The sequence below is a fragment of the Megalobrama amblycephala genome, linkage group LG2 (assembly GCF_018812025.1).
Source record: "Megalobrama amblycephala isolate DHTTF-2021 linkage group LG2, ASM1881202v1, whole genome shotgun sequence".
NCBI lineage: Eukaryota > Metazoa > Chordata > Actinopteri > Cypriniformes > Xenocyprididae > Megalobrama > Megalobrama amblycephala.
In genome coordinates, this window is record NC_063045.1 from 18,870,496 (window position 1) to 18,885,565 (window position 15,070).

A 15,070-nucleotide genomic window follows, 5' to 3' on the forward strand; every position below is an offset into this window, starting at 1 on the left:
TATGGTTAACTTCTGAGATGGACTGAGGGGGGCAGGCGCTGTAAATCTTTTAAAAAGAAAAACAAATGAGGTGCCATTTGAGTTTGAGGGTGCCATCTCCGAAATGTCATACCCATAGAGACGGATCAGAGATGCTGAAACCCCTCCCCCCAAAAAAAGAAGAAGAAGAAACAGAAATAATCCCCACACAGCTGTTGCCGTCCCACAACCAGCACACACCACAGGATGCACAAACACACACACACACAAAGCAGATCCGATCGCTCTCCACCCGCAACCCCACAGTGTGAGAGAGTGTGAATATATGTGTGTGTGTGTTTGTGTGAGGCTGGCTTTCAGGGTGGACGGTTACCTGGCTCCACTTCATGCCAGCTGCTGGCTTGGCTGCCGCTGCCAGGCGAGCGTCCCTGACCTGGGTAGTAGGACTCCTCTCCTGGGCTGTCCACCTCATCCTCCATGCATTTGATACGCTTTGCAGAACTGTGTGACAAAAAAGAGACATAAAAGAGAGTGGATAAATAAAATCAAATACATTTCATTCTGATATAGGCAACATTAAACGGCATTCAGAAAGCATTTAATGTCTTAATGTGATGTATTTTAGGGACGGGGCTTGATTTTACCCATTAGGATGTGATTGGATAATGAAAAGTGTTATGATATTATTTATTATCATTGTTTTTTCCTCACCCACACTATTCTGTAAATAATACATCTTTTATTAAAGAGATCCATATGTTATAATATTTTTTAATAAATTAATTATTAAAAATATGAAAAAATTAACGTCAATAAATATAATCTATAAATAAAAATATAAAATATGAAAAATAAAGCATACAAGTGATAAATATTATATATATATATATATATATATATATATATATATATATATATATATATATATATATACACACACACACAGCTTTGTTTAAAGCAGAAAGGTTATTTGAGGCAAAAAAAGATTCAATGAGTTCAATAAAAGATTACAATTTTGTTTTAGAATAGATATAATTAGTCTAGAATTATTTCTGGTTTACTATCTTTGTGGGGACTCTCCATAGACGTAATGGTTTTTATACTGTACTGTATATTCTATTCCCTTACACTATCCCTACCCCTAAACCTACCCATCACAGAAAACTTTCTGCATTTTTACATTTTCCCAAAAAAAAAAAAAAAAAAAAAAAAAACTCATTCTGTATGATTTATAAGCTTGTTTCCTCATGGGGACCTCAATTTAGTTCCCCACGGTGATACGAGTCCCCACGAGTCTGTGTTCATTCAGGTTGAAGTCCCCATCGGGATAAAAAAAAACCACACACACACACAAACACACACATTAAAGAAGTGAGGAATCACTGGAGGCTGGTGGTCATGTGTGTGTGAGTTATCTGCTGTAAGCTGAGCTCTGACATTTATTTGTTAATGTAAGGCCTACTGGTGTTTTTCACTCATAATCGCTTAATTAGTTTCTAGCATGCAGCCACACACAGGGTCCTTATTCCAGATGTTTGCTTTGGCAGGCCTGGCTGAAGAGGCCACTGAAGCATGTGGGCAGACGCACACATGTACACACACACAGATGCATGTGAGCGTGCACACATGGGCTCAAAAGCCTGCGAGTTAGTGCTCTAAACTACAATGTTGTGCATCAAAGGCACTTATAATGCCCTAAAACAATGTAACGTCCACTTACTGATGAGTGCATTCTGTCATATTCAACAAATGTACTTCATGGAAATGACTAATGAACGTACACATGATGATTGTTGTATTTTCCAATGTGCATTACATATTTGCACAAATGTTTATGTACTTTTGTGTTTGTTGTTGATTTTAGGTATGCTGCGTTATGTAAAAGTGACAGCGAAATTTGCCCCATCAGTGAAATCACAGTGACTGCTTATACGCTGCGTTTCAGCTGTGCACACACACGTGTCCAAACATACACGCATCTGTCTACACACCTTGTGTGCGGGGGTGCCACGTAGTGCGGTTTAACATTGGGGACCAGCGTCTGTGTGTCTCTGTGTGTGTGTGCACGTGACTGGCCTGTAGGCTGAGCGGGTGGTGGAGGGAGAAGGTTCCAGGTGGACACACATATGCTGGAAGCTTGTGTAGCTCAGACTCCTGCAGCCTCTTCGAATGCTCAGCCAACACATCAATCTCTGCCTCGGCTGATTAATTAAGACTCAGAGTGAAGGAGAGAGAGTGTGTGCGTGACTTTTGAATGCGTACCTGCTAGAAGAAGTGCTGGGTAGGGGGCGCCTCATGGCCCCAGGGCTCATACTGTAGTAGGAAGAGCTGTCCAAGTCTGCCAACGAGAAGTTGGGCCCCGTCCCTGCTGCAATGGGCGCTGCCACACACAAATAAGAGAACAAAAGTCAATAACTGTGAATAAAAGTCAATAACTGTGAAAAAAACAATCTGAAGCATCAGATCGTTTACTACTTTTACTAAAAAAAAGTAAAAGTAAAGCTAAAGTCCTGTTTGGAGCAAGTTGGTTCACTCAACAGCCATCTTGGCTGTATGGCAAGCTTACATTTCAATTACAAATCAACAATAAAATCTGACAACAACAGTATCATAAACTGCTGATTTAGCTCACACCAAACACATTTTTCATGTTAGTCTAGCTTAAAATAAAACCTTCAAATACAGACAGATAGATATAGACAGACAGACAGACAGATAGATAGATAGATAGATAGATAGATAGATAGATAGATAGATAGATAGATAGATAGATAGATAGATAGATAGATAGAAAAAGACAGACACAGACAGATAGACAGAAAAAGACACAGACAGACAGACAGACAGAAAAAGACAGACAGATAGATAGATAGATAGATAGATAGATAGATAGATAGATAGATAGATAGAAAAAGACAGACACAGACAGATAGACAGAAAAAGACACAGACAGACAGACAGACAGAAAAAGACAGACAGATAGATAGATAGATAGATAGAAAAAGACAGACAGACAGATAGATAGATAAAGACAGACAGACAGACAGATAGATAGATAGATAGACAGATAGATAGATAGAAAAAGACAGAGACAAATAGATAGATAGATAGATAGATAGATAGATAGATAGATAGAAAAAGACAGACACAGACAGACAGACAGATAGACAGAAAAAGACAGACAGACAGACAGACAGATAGATAGATATAGATAGAAAAAGAGACAGACAGATAGACAGATAGATAGATAGATAGATAGATAGATAGAAAGAAAAAGACAGACAAAGACAGACAGACAGACAGACAGATAGATAGATAGATAGAAAAAGACAGAGACAGACAGATAGACAGAAAAAGACAGACAGACAGACAGACAGACAGACAGACAGACAGACAGATAGATAGATAGATAGATAGATAGATAGATAGATAGATAGATAGATAGATAGATAGATATTTTCTTCTATTATACAGATGTTTTTATTATTATTTTATGTATGCTTTGGCAATATTGTATTATTTACAGTCATGCCAATAAAGCAATTTTGAATTTGAATTTGAATAGATAGATAGAAAAAGACAGACACAGACAGACAGAAAAAGACAGACAGACAGACAGATAGATAGATAGATAGATAGATAGATAGATAGATAGATAGATAGATAGATAGATAGATAGATAGATAGAAAAAGACAAAGACAGACAGATAGATAGATAGATAGATAGATAGATAGATAGAAAGAAAAAGACAGACAAAGACAGACAGACAGACAGACAGACAGACAGACAGATAGATAGATAGATAGTTAGATAGATAGATAGAAAAAGACAGACACAGACAGATAGACAGAAAAAGACAGACAGACAGACAGATAGACAGAAAAAGACAGACAGACAGATCGATAGATAGATAGATAGATAAATAGATAGAAAAAGACAGACACAGACAGACAGACAGAAAAAGACAGACAGACAGACAGACAGATCGATAGATAGATAGATAGATAGATAGAAAAAGACAGACACAGACAGACAGACAGAAAAAGACAGACAGATAGACAGACAGATAGATAGATAGATAGAAAAAGACAGACAAAGACAGACAGACAGACAGACAGATAGATAGATAGATAGATAGATAGATAGATAGAAAAACACAGAGACAGACAGACAGACAGACAGACAGACAGATAGATAGATAGATAGATAGATAGATAGATAGATAGATAGATAGATAGATAGATAAAAAAAAATGTTAACACACAATTACTTAAATACTTGTACTGGTTACAAAACTTTCCTTCCAGAGCGAGTCGCCACAAGCTGCAAATCCCCCTTGCCCCTTTCTGTAGGTCATCGGTGAGCAGCGCTCTATCAAACGCCTTTGTCATACAGTACATAAAGCCGTGATGCCTCTTTATATTCATGGTGACTGAGACCACTATTTTTTGATGAGGACAGCACGAATGTGTAAGAGAGCGGCCCTGGTCCTGCATACCTAATAAGCCAGGCCCAGGCGTAAAGAGAGAGATGTATGTATGTGTGTGTGTGTGTGTGTGTGTGTTGGGGGGGGGGGGGGGTTGAGTCGGGCGGACGACAGCGTGGAAGACTGTGATAGACACGGTAATGGGCTGCCTAATTAACATTGGAAGAGGACACAGCTAAAGGGGCAAGTTGGACCAAGGGAGGGAGAGAGAGCCGGTGCACTAGCCAACAAGCTAAAAGTTGGATACGTAGGAAGTGAGAAAGGAAGTGCTATAATTTCTGAGTCATCTCTTTATGTTAACTTTTTTTTGGAGGGGGGTGGGCGGTCCTTCGCTCTAATAGAAGTGGTGGCACGGATTATTTATGACGAGCAGTAAAGCCGGCTGCATTTGCATGGCTAATAGTAGGATGTGAAGTAATTTGTGTGAGAGCTAACCTGGGCACTGGGCTGCAGTAACTCAGCCGGCCCTCGACGCACACACACATACACACTTGCACCGAGAGCGGCTGGCCCTGCTGCTGCAGTTTGGGTAGAAAAATGACCACACTGCAGTCTGTCTGACTGGAATGGAAATCAATCATAAAGGTAATCCGCAGTCTCTACCTCTTAAAGGCTTTATCAAGTGCTTTCGCTTGGAGGATTCCAAATGAAGCCTGTGGCTATCAGGCCGGCATTGATCTCTCTCTCTCGTCTCTCCTTTCCCTTCTGTTCTCTCTCACTCTCTGATCTTTACTGCTTTACCTTTCAAGTTGCTGGGCGCAAAGTACATTAGCAAAATGTTTCAATCTATTCTATTTACTTAGTGCAGAGGAATGGCAGTGCAGTGTGTGGCTTTACTTAGCTATGCATCGGGGACAAATAAAATCGGCCACACAAGTTCGCTAAACCTGACAAAAACTCCCTTGGGGGATGTCAACAAAGGTAATTGTATCATTTATGATAAAATTATGGTTATTTTTAACTTTGTTAGATGACAGAAAAAGGAAATCTTAATATAAATATATTTTTTTAAATTACATACAAATTTGAATTAATTAAATATCTCCAATATTTAGAGATATGGTACAGATATATCATGCATCCCTGCTTAAACATGTAGTAAGTTTTGTAGATAGCAAGGTAAAAGTGTAGTAAAAGAGAACCAGGCAAAAGATTTCAGACTGAAGGCCGGCAAGATACAGGAAGTTTGTTGTTGGGACAGCAAAGTGACCGAGTCTACTGGACGTGGCAGAGGTTTTTTGGTGTAGTCTCTTGTCTCAAGGGTTGAAAATCCCTCTTAACATACACACACAAACAGACATACTCCTCCCCTCCACCCAAACACTGGCCACTAAAGCATCTACAAAAGCTGGGGAGGCTATTCATTTGAAAAGAGCAGGGGGAGGAGGAAGAGAAAGGGAGAGAAAAAAAAATCGGCTTTTGTTCAGGCCGGATTTTCAAATTGAAGCATTTGACAACAAAGGCAGTAGCAATCAACTTCAAAAACCCTGGACGTCTGTTCACCCCGTCTTGCCTCCGCCTTACTCCTCATCGCTTTATTGAGTGAGAGGACTGTGGCGTGATGGGATCTCATCTAGAGCTGGTCTGAAGTTGGTGAGCTTTGACAGGTCTTCAGTGGGGTTTTCTGCTGGATCAGCTCCTGTGTGGTTATAGACCTACAGCATAGGTTCAGAGTTCTCAGTTTGGAGAAGAAGGTTCACATGGGGCCAGACCTTATGCATTCACTGTAAAGTTTCCCATCAAATCAAATGAGGAGAGAAGGCAGCAGGAACCTCGCTGGAGGAGTCTGCAGGTCGGTGTCCAGTTGATGGAGGTTAAGAAGTAGAAGAGAATGTAGTCCTGGACTCAGCATATTACTACTCCTGTTAAAAACACTGTGAAGAACAGGACTAATAATCAGCAGGTTGCTTGATTGACACCTGCTATGATCATTGTGCACTACATGTCACTTAAAGTACATCAATGATCATCTTTATCCTTAACTTTATTAACGTGAAAATGTAGGGCATCTCGCGGCAAGCTAGCGTTTATAAGATTCAATCCCTGTGTGTGTATTTCGCTGCAGATGGCACTGCCCACTGGCAGGCTTTGGCCCAGTGTTGGCACAGTGCTGACAAGACTGGTGGGCGTATCCCCACCGGTGCTGCTCGGCAGTGTCTCTGTCGCGGCGGCCCCTCTCCTACTCCATAATTCATCTGCTCCCCCTGTTCGGTCATATGGCTTAATGGTGCGTGCCAGCGCCCGGCCTTCACCCAGGGATTTCCAGGTGTCCCTGCCCCTGGACCACACTGCCTTGTTGCTTGCCAACATTTCTGCGAGGCTCTTGCAGGCGCACTAATAACAATAACCTCATCCTAATCCTGTATCCTCTCCTGTCTCTTTCTGTAGCCCTCGCAATCTCTTCTGGAGAGGCTCTGAGTGGGCGGCAGCAACAGTAAAACTGGCTCACATACAAGTCCTCTTGCTCACCTGAGCTTGACGGTGTGCCAAGCTGTGAAGTGACAGTGTCTGACTTCATACAGAGGCCAGCTGTAGTGAAAAAATAAACTCTAGGTAATAGAGGCTCTTCCTGAGAATGTTTAAGAACACAGACACTGTAGGACTCAAGAAGGTAGAAGGGAATAACTGATGAAGGAGGAGCAGAGGGAGGGAGGAGGATATGGAAAGGTGGACCCAATCTCCGAAATTACCCCAGCTTGGTATCGACTGGCCAATTATGTGGAGTTCCATTTACAAAAACGTAGCTGTAGCGGCTAACTTTATGGAGACTTTCATTTCGCTCTCCCCTACTCCCGACAGCCCCTCCTTCTCTCTCTCGTTCCCTTCCTCTCCTTTTTTGTGTGGTGCTTTAATAGGATATTGATCGACAGAAGCAGATTCGATTGGGCTGCCACTGAATTGTGTAATGGGTGCACAAAGCCAAGGTCATAGTGTATAGTCAGGGAAGAGCTAAGGCAGCCCGTTGTCCATTCAATATCACGACCTTTCATCTTCCGAACGGGCACGAGCCTGCACTCAACCCCTTCCCCATTCGCTTAAATAAATCTGCCAGACGCTCCCACACAGAAGCCCCGATGGAACTCCTCTGGGCAATTCATAGGCCACTTCAGTACACCTCTTCTACCCATCTTCCAATCTGGTGCACTTACCCTATTCACTTCAATCAACAGCATCATCTCGGTGCCTTCCACAAAGCTACCAAAGTCATGAGTGTGCATGCATACAGCACTTTAATTCACAGCCACTCCATCGGGAGCAATCCTGTTAGAGGACTTATGCTAACTGTGGGCTTTGCTGACTGCTGAACTTCTTAGATGGTATTGCCCATTAAAGAGGGAAAGAGGTTGATGCAGGAGGGTGAGACAGTCAACTCTCCCGCCATTCCGCAGAGGGTGGAACATGAGGTAGAGTTTTCAAGAATTTCTGCTGAGGTGATTTGTGGACTATTGTTGTGAATTACTGCAAAATCGCTTTTGATTCACGAGTGTGAATTGAATGAATGGGCCATGGCCCAAATAAACTTGAATTGGAATTATAATAGAAATTCTAGGAAGGGGGTTTACAGAATTGAATGAAATTCAACAAAAGTGATGCATTCTGGGAAATCTATCTATCTATCTATCTATCTATCTATCTATCTATCTATCTATCTATCTATCTATCTGTCTGTCTGTCTGTCTATCTTCAAGGTTTCAAATGTTTTTTTAAAAATTCAAACAAGCGAACATTCAAAGTTTGTGTTGACAACTTTTGTGGGCCAGGGTGGAAGAATTTCCCAGAATGCATTACCTGTGTTGAATTTCTTTGAATGGCACTTCACTAAATTCTTCTTCCTTTGGGACTCAAGTGTAATATGCTCTTTAGACCCACATTGGCAACCCCCTGCCGACTAAAAGCCACTGGACTGTGGAGAGGAGAGGAGAATAAAGAGAATTATGGGAAAAAGAGAGCAGAACACTTTGATTTGAATTGAACATCCAGCATATGCCACCCAGCATTTGCTTTTCTTCTCAGTGTGTCACAGATGTTAGGATAAAAGCCAATCTCTCTGCAGAGCTGGATCAATTATGCATATTCCTTAATCTTGTTACCATCATACGCCAGGAGTTCTGATGCAGCACAGTACTGGCTGAGTTTTAATATCTGTCTTCCTCTCTCTCTCTCCCGATACCCTTCATCATTTTCCACATCCATCACATCCTTTTGCACCACCTCACACATGCATGCTGGACTCACGTTGACCCCTGCATTTCCTTCCTCCCGTCTGCTGTCACGCCGCCAGAATGTGGTGGCACCCAAATGTTTGTTTTCTCCAGACGCTGTCTTTGCGTTGGCAGGCACTTTGAGGGTTTTTGAAGGCAGACTGTGAGGTGAGACCACGGTGGGCTCTTTGCCCAGGCCCCATGACACCCTCTTCTTCTCTCCTTCGCCCGGGATTAGGTCACGAAGGAGTGTGATCAATGCACCTTTGATCAGAAGGCTCCAGCGAGTGCTGACAGGCGCTTTGGATCGGCTATTGTTAGCGGGTATCGACAGGCACGTATGGATCGTGCTGCGCTCTGTCACTCTCCACCGTGGACGTCTGCAATTTTTAAAGGTCACGTTTTCTACTCCCTTCCCATCCTCCCTCCTTGCTACATGCCTCCTCGGGAAAATCTGCTTTCCTTCTTCTTTATTTTGTCTTAATCACTCTATCAATCTGGGAATTACTTGTTTGTTTTCTCAAGTTGTGAAAATACTTGCCTTCTCGCTTTCTTCACTTTACTAAAATATATAACATCTGAAAAACTGCATCCTCATAACAGTACAGTTTATTTACGGATAACAAAATCTGAGCTTTAAAAGAGACATTAAAATGCTGCACAAAAGAAAAACTTAGTTTGTACTTTAGAGAGTCCAAGTATGGTTGAACCGCACTGCACTGAAGAACTTTCAGCTGACGGGTGCATTTCGCTGGTGTTTCGATTTCTAATGAGTGGAGGGATAGTGGATTCAGCCCATTGTTCAGAAAACAGCAGTGAGAAACCGGAGAAGCTTTCCTCCAGCACACTGGTTAATCACTAGTCTCATCCTACCTTTGGGCTGAATTTAAGGTGTTTGAACAAGGGTGCTTCAGATGTTGTGGTTTTAATCTGCTGCTGGTCTCATTTACAGGAGAAACAGGTCTAAGAGAACCTTTTTGATGATAAATATCATGAATCATTAATTTATAAATATCATATATATTTGGGGGAAGTCACACCACATGACATGAACTAAAATGTTTTTTCAAAATGACTTTAATTCAGAATTTAAAAACATGTTCATGTGATGTATTCAAGTTGTTATAATCAATAACTGCATTTTTGGGATTTTTTTTTTTTTAATAAGTGTAATAGTGTAATAACTGACTAAATAACTTTTGTAACTATATTTGTAATGTATATTTTGTGCAGTGTTATTTTATATTTGATTACAGTTTCTGTACCTAAATATCTGAAAATCTTAAAACAATGTTTACTTCAATCGTATCTTTGTTCAGTTGTATTTATTTGTGCGATTGTTAATTTGTTTATTTGTTCTTTTAATAGTGTTTACTTGTCTTTAATAATGCTTGAAATTTATGTTAGGCTAGTTGTTTTTGCTATGGTATTTTTAAACCATAGGCAAAAGTTCCTGGTTTAAGTGTTCTTTAGTCTGTTGATTTTTGTTCAGCTACAATGAAGTTTTTTGCAACAAGACTTAATTTCAATAAATGTGAATGATATATATGTTTTTTACCTTTTTGGAATTGAAATTAGGAATCGATAAGAATCGAAATCAATAAGCAGAATCGGAATCACTAAAATGTAATCATTATCCAACCTCAGTAACCTCACTGACCCATATTTTGTCTTTTTAAACTTTGTTAATAGGTAAAAGAAAACAAATACACCTGTGCAGTAAGACAAAATACACTCGTATTGATATTGTATCTTATGTAGTGTTGCTTCTCAAGTAAATTTATCTTGTTTTAAGGACTTTCGGATATTTTAACTGATAAAAAAAACAAAAATAGGAATATTTTTTCAATGGACAGTGAGTTAAGGAAATCTTACTCTGTGAGACTCGCACGAGCTCAGAGACGGTGAAGACACCTGATGTGACGAAACTGTCCTGGAAGCCAAGGTGCCCTAGGAGACAAAAAGAAAGAGTAGGAAAAACTGTTATCGGAATGAATATGACAAAATACAGGAAAGATAACCTTATTGTCAATAACACACTCACTCACACACACAGTCCCAGTCCCAGGGGGAAGGGAATAGGGAGTGTTTAGAGTGACACAGAGGGTAAAGCACATCTGGACTTGGTCCCATTAGTGTCTGCAGTACAGTGGGGCAGAGGCATGGTGCGATGCAGCACACACACATAAACAGAGATGCATAGGATGCCCAAGAAATCACGATTATATGAGCTTATATGATTTTTAAGTATGATATGTGGTGGTATCTCAGTCAAACACATTCTTTGTGCGGCAGACAGAAGTTGGTTGCTTCTTTCAGCAGACAGACCACAATTACTGTGTTCATTGTGCTGACTACGGCTGAGCCAGGACCTGCCACACATCTTGCGGGCTGCTGCTCTTCTGGAGGAACCCATATCAGCCTCAGATTCAACCACAGACAACCAGACGACCCTAAATGTCCTACCATTCAACACCACAGAATCAAAAAATGCAGTCAGTGTGGACTGCATATCCCGTAATGACCTGCTCTGACATATTGTGGCAAAAACTGCTGATATGGCAAGGTTAATCATAAAAAGTTAGACACAAGCTTACAATGCTCTACATACAGTATGCACTTGATTAGAAGTTACTAGATTGCAATAGAAATGTAGCAGTTGCAGAAGAGAGAACTGTAGGATAAGATGTGGTTCGGTACGTATCTCAGTTTTGGGACTGAGAAACGCCTTTTTTCATCACTGGACTGTAGTAGTGTGACTTCCACAACTTAAATCGGCACAATGCCAGATGATTTTGTCTCATACAGCTACTCCGTTATTTATTCATACAGATAAGAGTAAGACATCATTTGAAATGGGTCTGTTTTTATTTGTGTACACTCACAATAAAAACAAAACACTGTACTTTTGTAAAATAAAGGAAAAAAACAGGATGCCTCTTTCTGCCATCCCGGTTTCCTTTCCGTGAAGCTTATGGAGCGCGTCATACATGAAGGGCTACGCCACAGTGAAGGGCTAAACGGTGTCAAAACAGCTAAACAGCGTCCACCAGGCACGGCATCAAAGCAATGAAATGTTTTATGCAAATCCACATGAATGGCCAGTAGCCTACTGCAATGTCCGAGAGTCTCTCCAGTCTCATGATGTTTCTCATGTGTTTTCAGTCGGTGCAAGCAATAAAATTTTCTTTCACACGATGCTATGTTCATTGGCATAGTCAAGAATAACTTAAAGAGGTTGCCAACATTTACTAGACTGTGTACTAACTTTGACTCTGTGAACAGTGAGTTTTTCTTGCTTGTGCCCTGAACGGGCCATTCATGTGACTTCTACACACTGTCTACACACCCCGTCCATGTGCAGCTGAATTTTTGTGACTGTATGGACTGTGCACATACAAGAGCGCATGTGTGAGTGACTTGAGCATTTGAAAAGTCCACTAGATAGTGTGCATGCGCCGAACATGACTTTCCACGCTCACGGCCAAAGGAGTATACTTTGAAAGGCTTGTGCGCTCTACTAGCCGTGAGACAGTGCGAAACATGGAAAATTAAGTATACCCCAGGCCTTTACTGCACCAAACTGTAGCACAGTTCACATTGGTAAACTCCATGGCTACAATGAATATGCCCCCCATATATGTATAGAAAGGGGTGACAAGACAAAACTTGAGTGGAAGTGATGTTAGCTATTAAACAGCTTCCTCTGCTGCTCGGTGGCTGGCGAGCTATAAAACCAACAATAGAAATGAGTTTAGTCTTGACCGGCTGGATGAGGAGACATATAGCATGTGGACGGGCAGAATAATAAATAATAAAAACAGAGAGAGAGAGAGAGAAGGAGAGACATAGAGAGAGGGACAGAGGGAGGGGTAATATCTACGGCTCATTGCAAGAGAAAGTGCTGACATGAGCTAAAAGACTGCAGACCCGGAGAGCATTCCTGCACAGATGCCCCTGAGATTGAGAAGAAGTGAGATAGAGTTTGTTCAGGGAGGTATCAGAAGGAGAGGAGATGCATGTTAGAGGACATATGGCAGGAAGTCAAGGTAGATTACAAAACGTCAAAGCGACGAGGACAATGGGCTACAGGGTCGAGAGCGAGAAAGGCAAAAGTCAAAGTTTCCACACAGCTGTACATACTGTGAAACAACAATAATACAGAGCAGAAGTGAGGCGCACCATTACTTGGAAAATGGAGGGATGACGCAATGGAGCTGAGGAGGGAGAGAGTGAACGAACGAAGGAACCTTCGTCACTAGAATTCCAGTATAGGGAGCATATGCACCCGGAGTTCACTGAGGGCATTTCCATGAGTGCCTCATATAGGGAGGCAGGGGCGAGGGAAGGGGCAGGGCTTCTATATCTCAACATGGATAATCACTCCCAGCTGTGTCCACTTTAGCGCTGCACACACACATGTAGGGAGGGGCCAGGGCTCGCCTTTCACAGCAGCACTGAGACCTCAACGAGCCTCCAGCGCAGCAACAAGAGCACAGAGTGGAACTACACTGGGCCACAAGAGAAGCAAACCTATACTGTATCTGGGTAATTGACAAAAACAAACTTTTTTTTATTCCACATCAAGATTTTAGGTGATTTGGTCACTATCCCACAACGTTTTATTGAACTTTTAGTTTCTTTACAGTTTGCAACCCATTTAAATGCAATTTTAAAACATGATATTCGAATGAGACAAAAGTACGGTGCTCGATTTTATCCATCGAGTATTGATTTGATAATGAAAAGTGTGTGTTAAGTATCGGAGTGTAGTCAGACTTGAAAACAATTCAAAATTGCTATTTGCTTACATCTTATCTAATTAAACGCATGGCCTTGCTGATGTCATCAGAGACGGAAAGTTATTGAGAAAGAGGCAGAGCAAGTTTTTAATTTTGATTAAGAATAACGAAGAGTGTTTTTCTCAGAATAACCTGCACTAATCAGGAATGTGATTAAGAAATCAAAAATGAGTAAAACAGGATATTCAATAATAAAAGGGGCGGGACTTGATTTTATCATTTGGGAATTGATTGGATAGTGAAAGTGCTCATTACATACCAGAACAGAGCCAGACATGAATGCGAGTTAGCAAAAACAATACCTAAATTGATATTGGTTTACATGACCTAATAGCACGCACGGCCTTGATGTCATCAAAGACAGTCGTTTCACATCCTTAGCTGGATAATGACATCACTGTTTTCTCCAGAGCTGCTTTATAGCTGAATTGAACTCATTTCATAATTGATTAACTTAACACAGTTATTGAACAGAACTGAATCAACACTGAACTGATTTCACTTGAATGACTGTTTACTATTGTCTTTTTAGAGCTCCTTTACAGCAGAATTGAATTCTGTTTGCATCACTGATTGTTATTTTCCTGTTTATCACTGTAAAGCTGCTTTGAAACAATCTGTATTGTATAAAGTCCTATATATAAATAAAGGTGACTTGACGTGGAGCATGTTACTTATTTCTGATTAAAATTACGGAGTTTTTATTACTCTCAGAATAATAGTCACTGATGTGTATTAAGAAATCCAAAATGAGTAAAACAGGATATTCTGGCGTGAGTTGATTATATAGTGAAAAGTGCATTATGTAGCAAAATGAAGCCAGCCGTGAATGCGAGTTTCTAATAACACACATGGTCTCAATGATGTCATCAGAGACAGAAAGTCGCTTTAGAGGTACAGCAAGATATGTGATGGTCCCTTAATTACGAATAAAAACAACATAAGAAAAATGTAAAAATGTGGATGATTCATCTAAAATACTTTAGATGAAGTATCCACTGCTTGACATTTATCAACTATCCGTAAACAGGGCCTACGAGAGGCTTTAAACAATTTAGCCATTTTTACTAGCTTTTTTATTTTTTTATTAAATGTCCCTCTCACATTCTTTTCCATTTTCTTGAGCTCTCTGTTATGGATTTCTCACCTCCCCACTCTCTCTCCTGGGCTTGTAAAGGAGAGGATATCCTCTGGCCTTATCTAATAGTCTGTGGATTGTGCAATGGCTGCCCCGTCCCAGAAAGACAGCAGCCCGCTTTGTGAAAGTGCACGTAGCATGGAGCACAAGGGTCAGGGTTTACCAGCAAAAACAAACCATGGAAAAAAAATGTTGGTCATGTTTTCCTGCATTGGGGACGAGAATTAGACGGAGAGGGAGAAATAGAGGTGGTGACAGGGAAGGGGTGGAAGTTTGTGACAGCTTTAGGCTACGTCTGACAGTGTTTAACAGGCACTGAAAGGAGTTAGTGGATAGTTCACTGAAAAATAATAATTCGTCAATTTACTCACCCTCATGTTGTTTCAAACCCGTATAACTGTGTTTTTTCTTCAGAACTGAAAATACGATTTTTCTTTCTTCTGTAGCTCTCACATATGGCTT

The 15,070-nt window shown here is 40.8% G+C and overlaps 1 protein-coding gene across 8 annotated transcripts in view; it reads right to left on the minus strand.

Moving 5' to 3' along the window:
• The window catches only part of nfia (nuclear factor I/A), a 170,184-nt gene that overhangs the window by 36,860 nt on the left and 118,254 nt on the right, over positions 1 to 15,070 (minus strand). For all 8 annotated transcript variants that reach the window (XM_048164723.1, XM_048164715.1, XM_048164749.1 and 5 more), the window contains 3 exons: positions 10,544 to 10,618; positions 2,242 to 2,359; positions 353 to 480 (listed from right to left, as the gene is read on the minus strand). In XM_048164723.1, the coding sequence (XP_048020680.1) occupies positions 353 to 480; positions 2,242 to 2,359; positions 10,544 to 10,618 (321 nt within the window). The remainder of the gene's footprint in view (positions 1 to 352; positions 481 to 2,241; positions 2,360 to 10,543; positions 10,619 to 15,070) is intronic.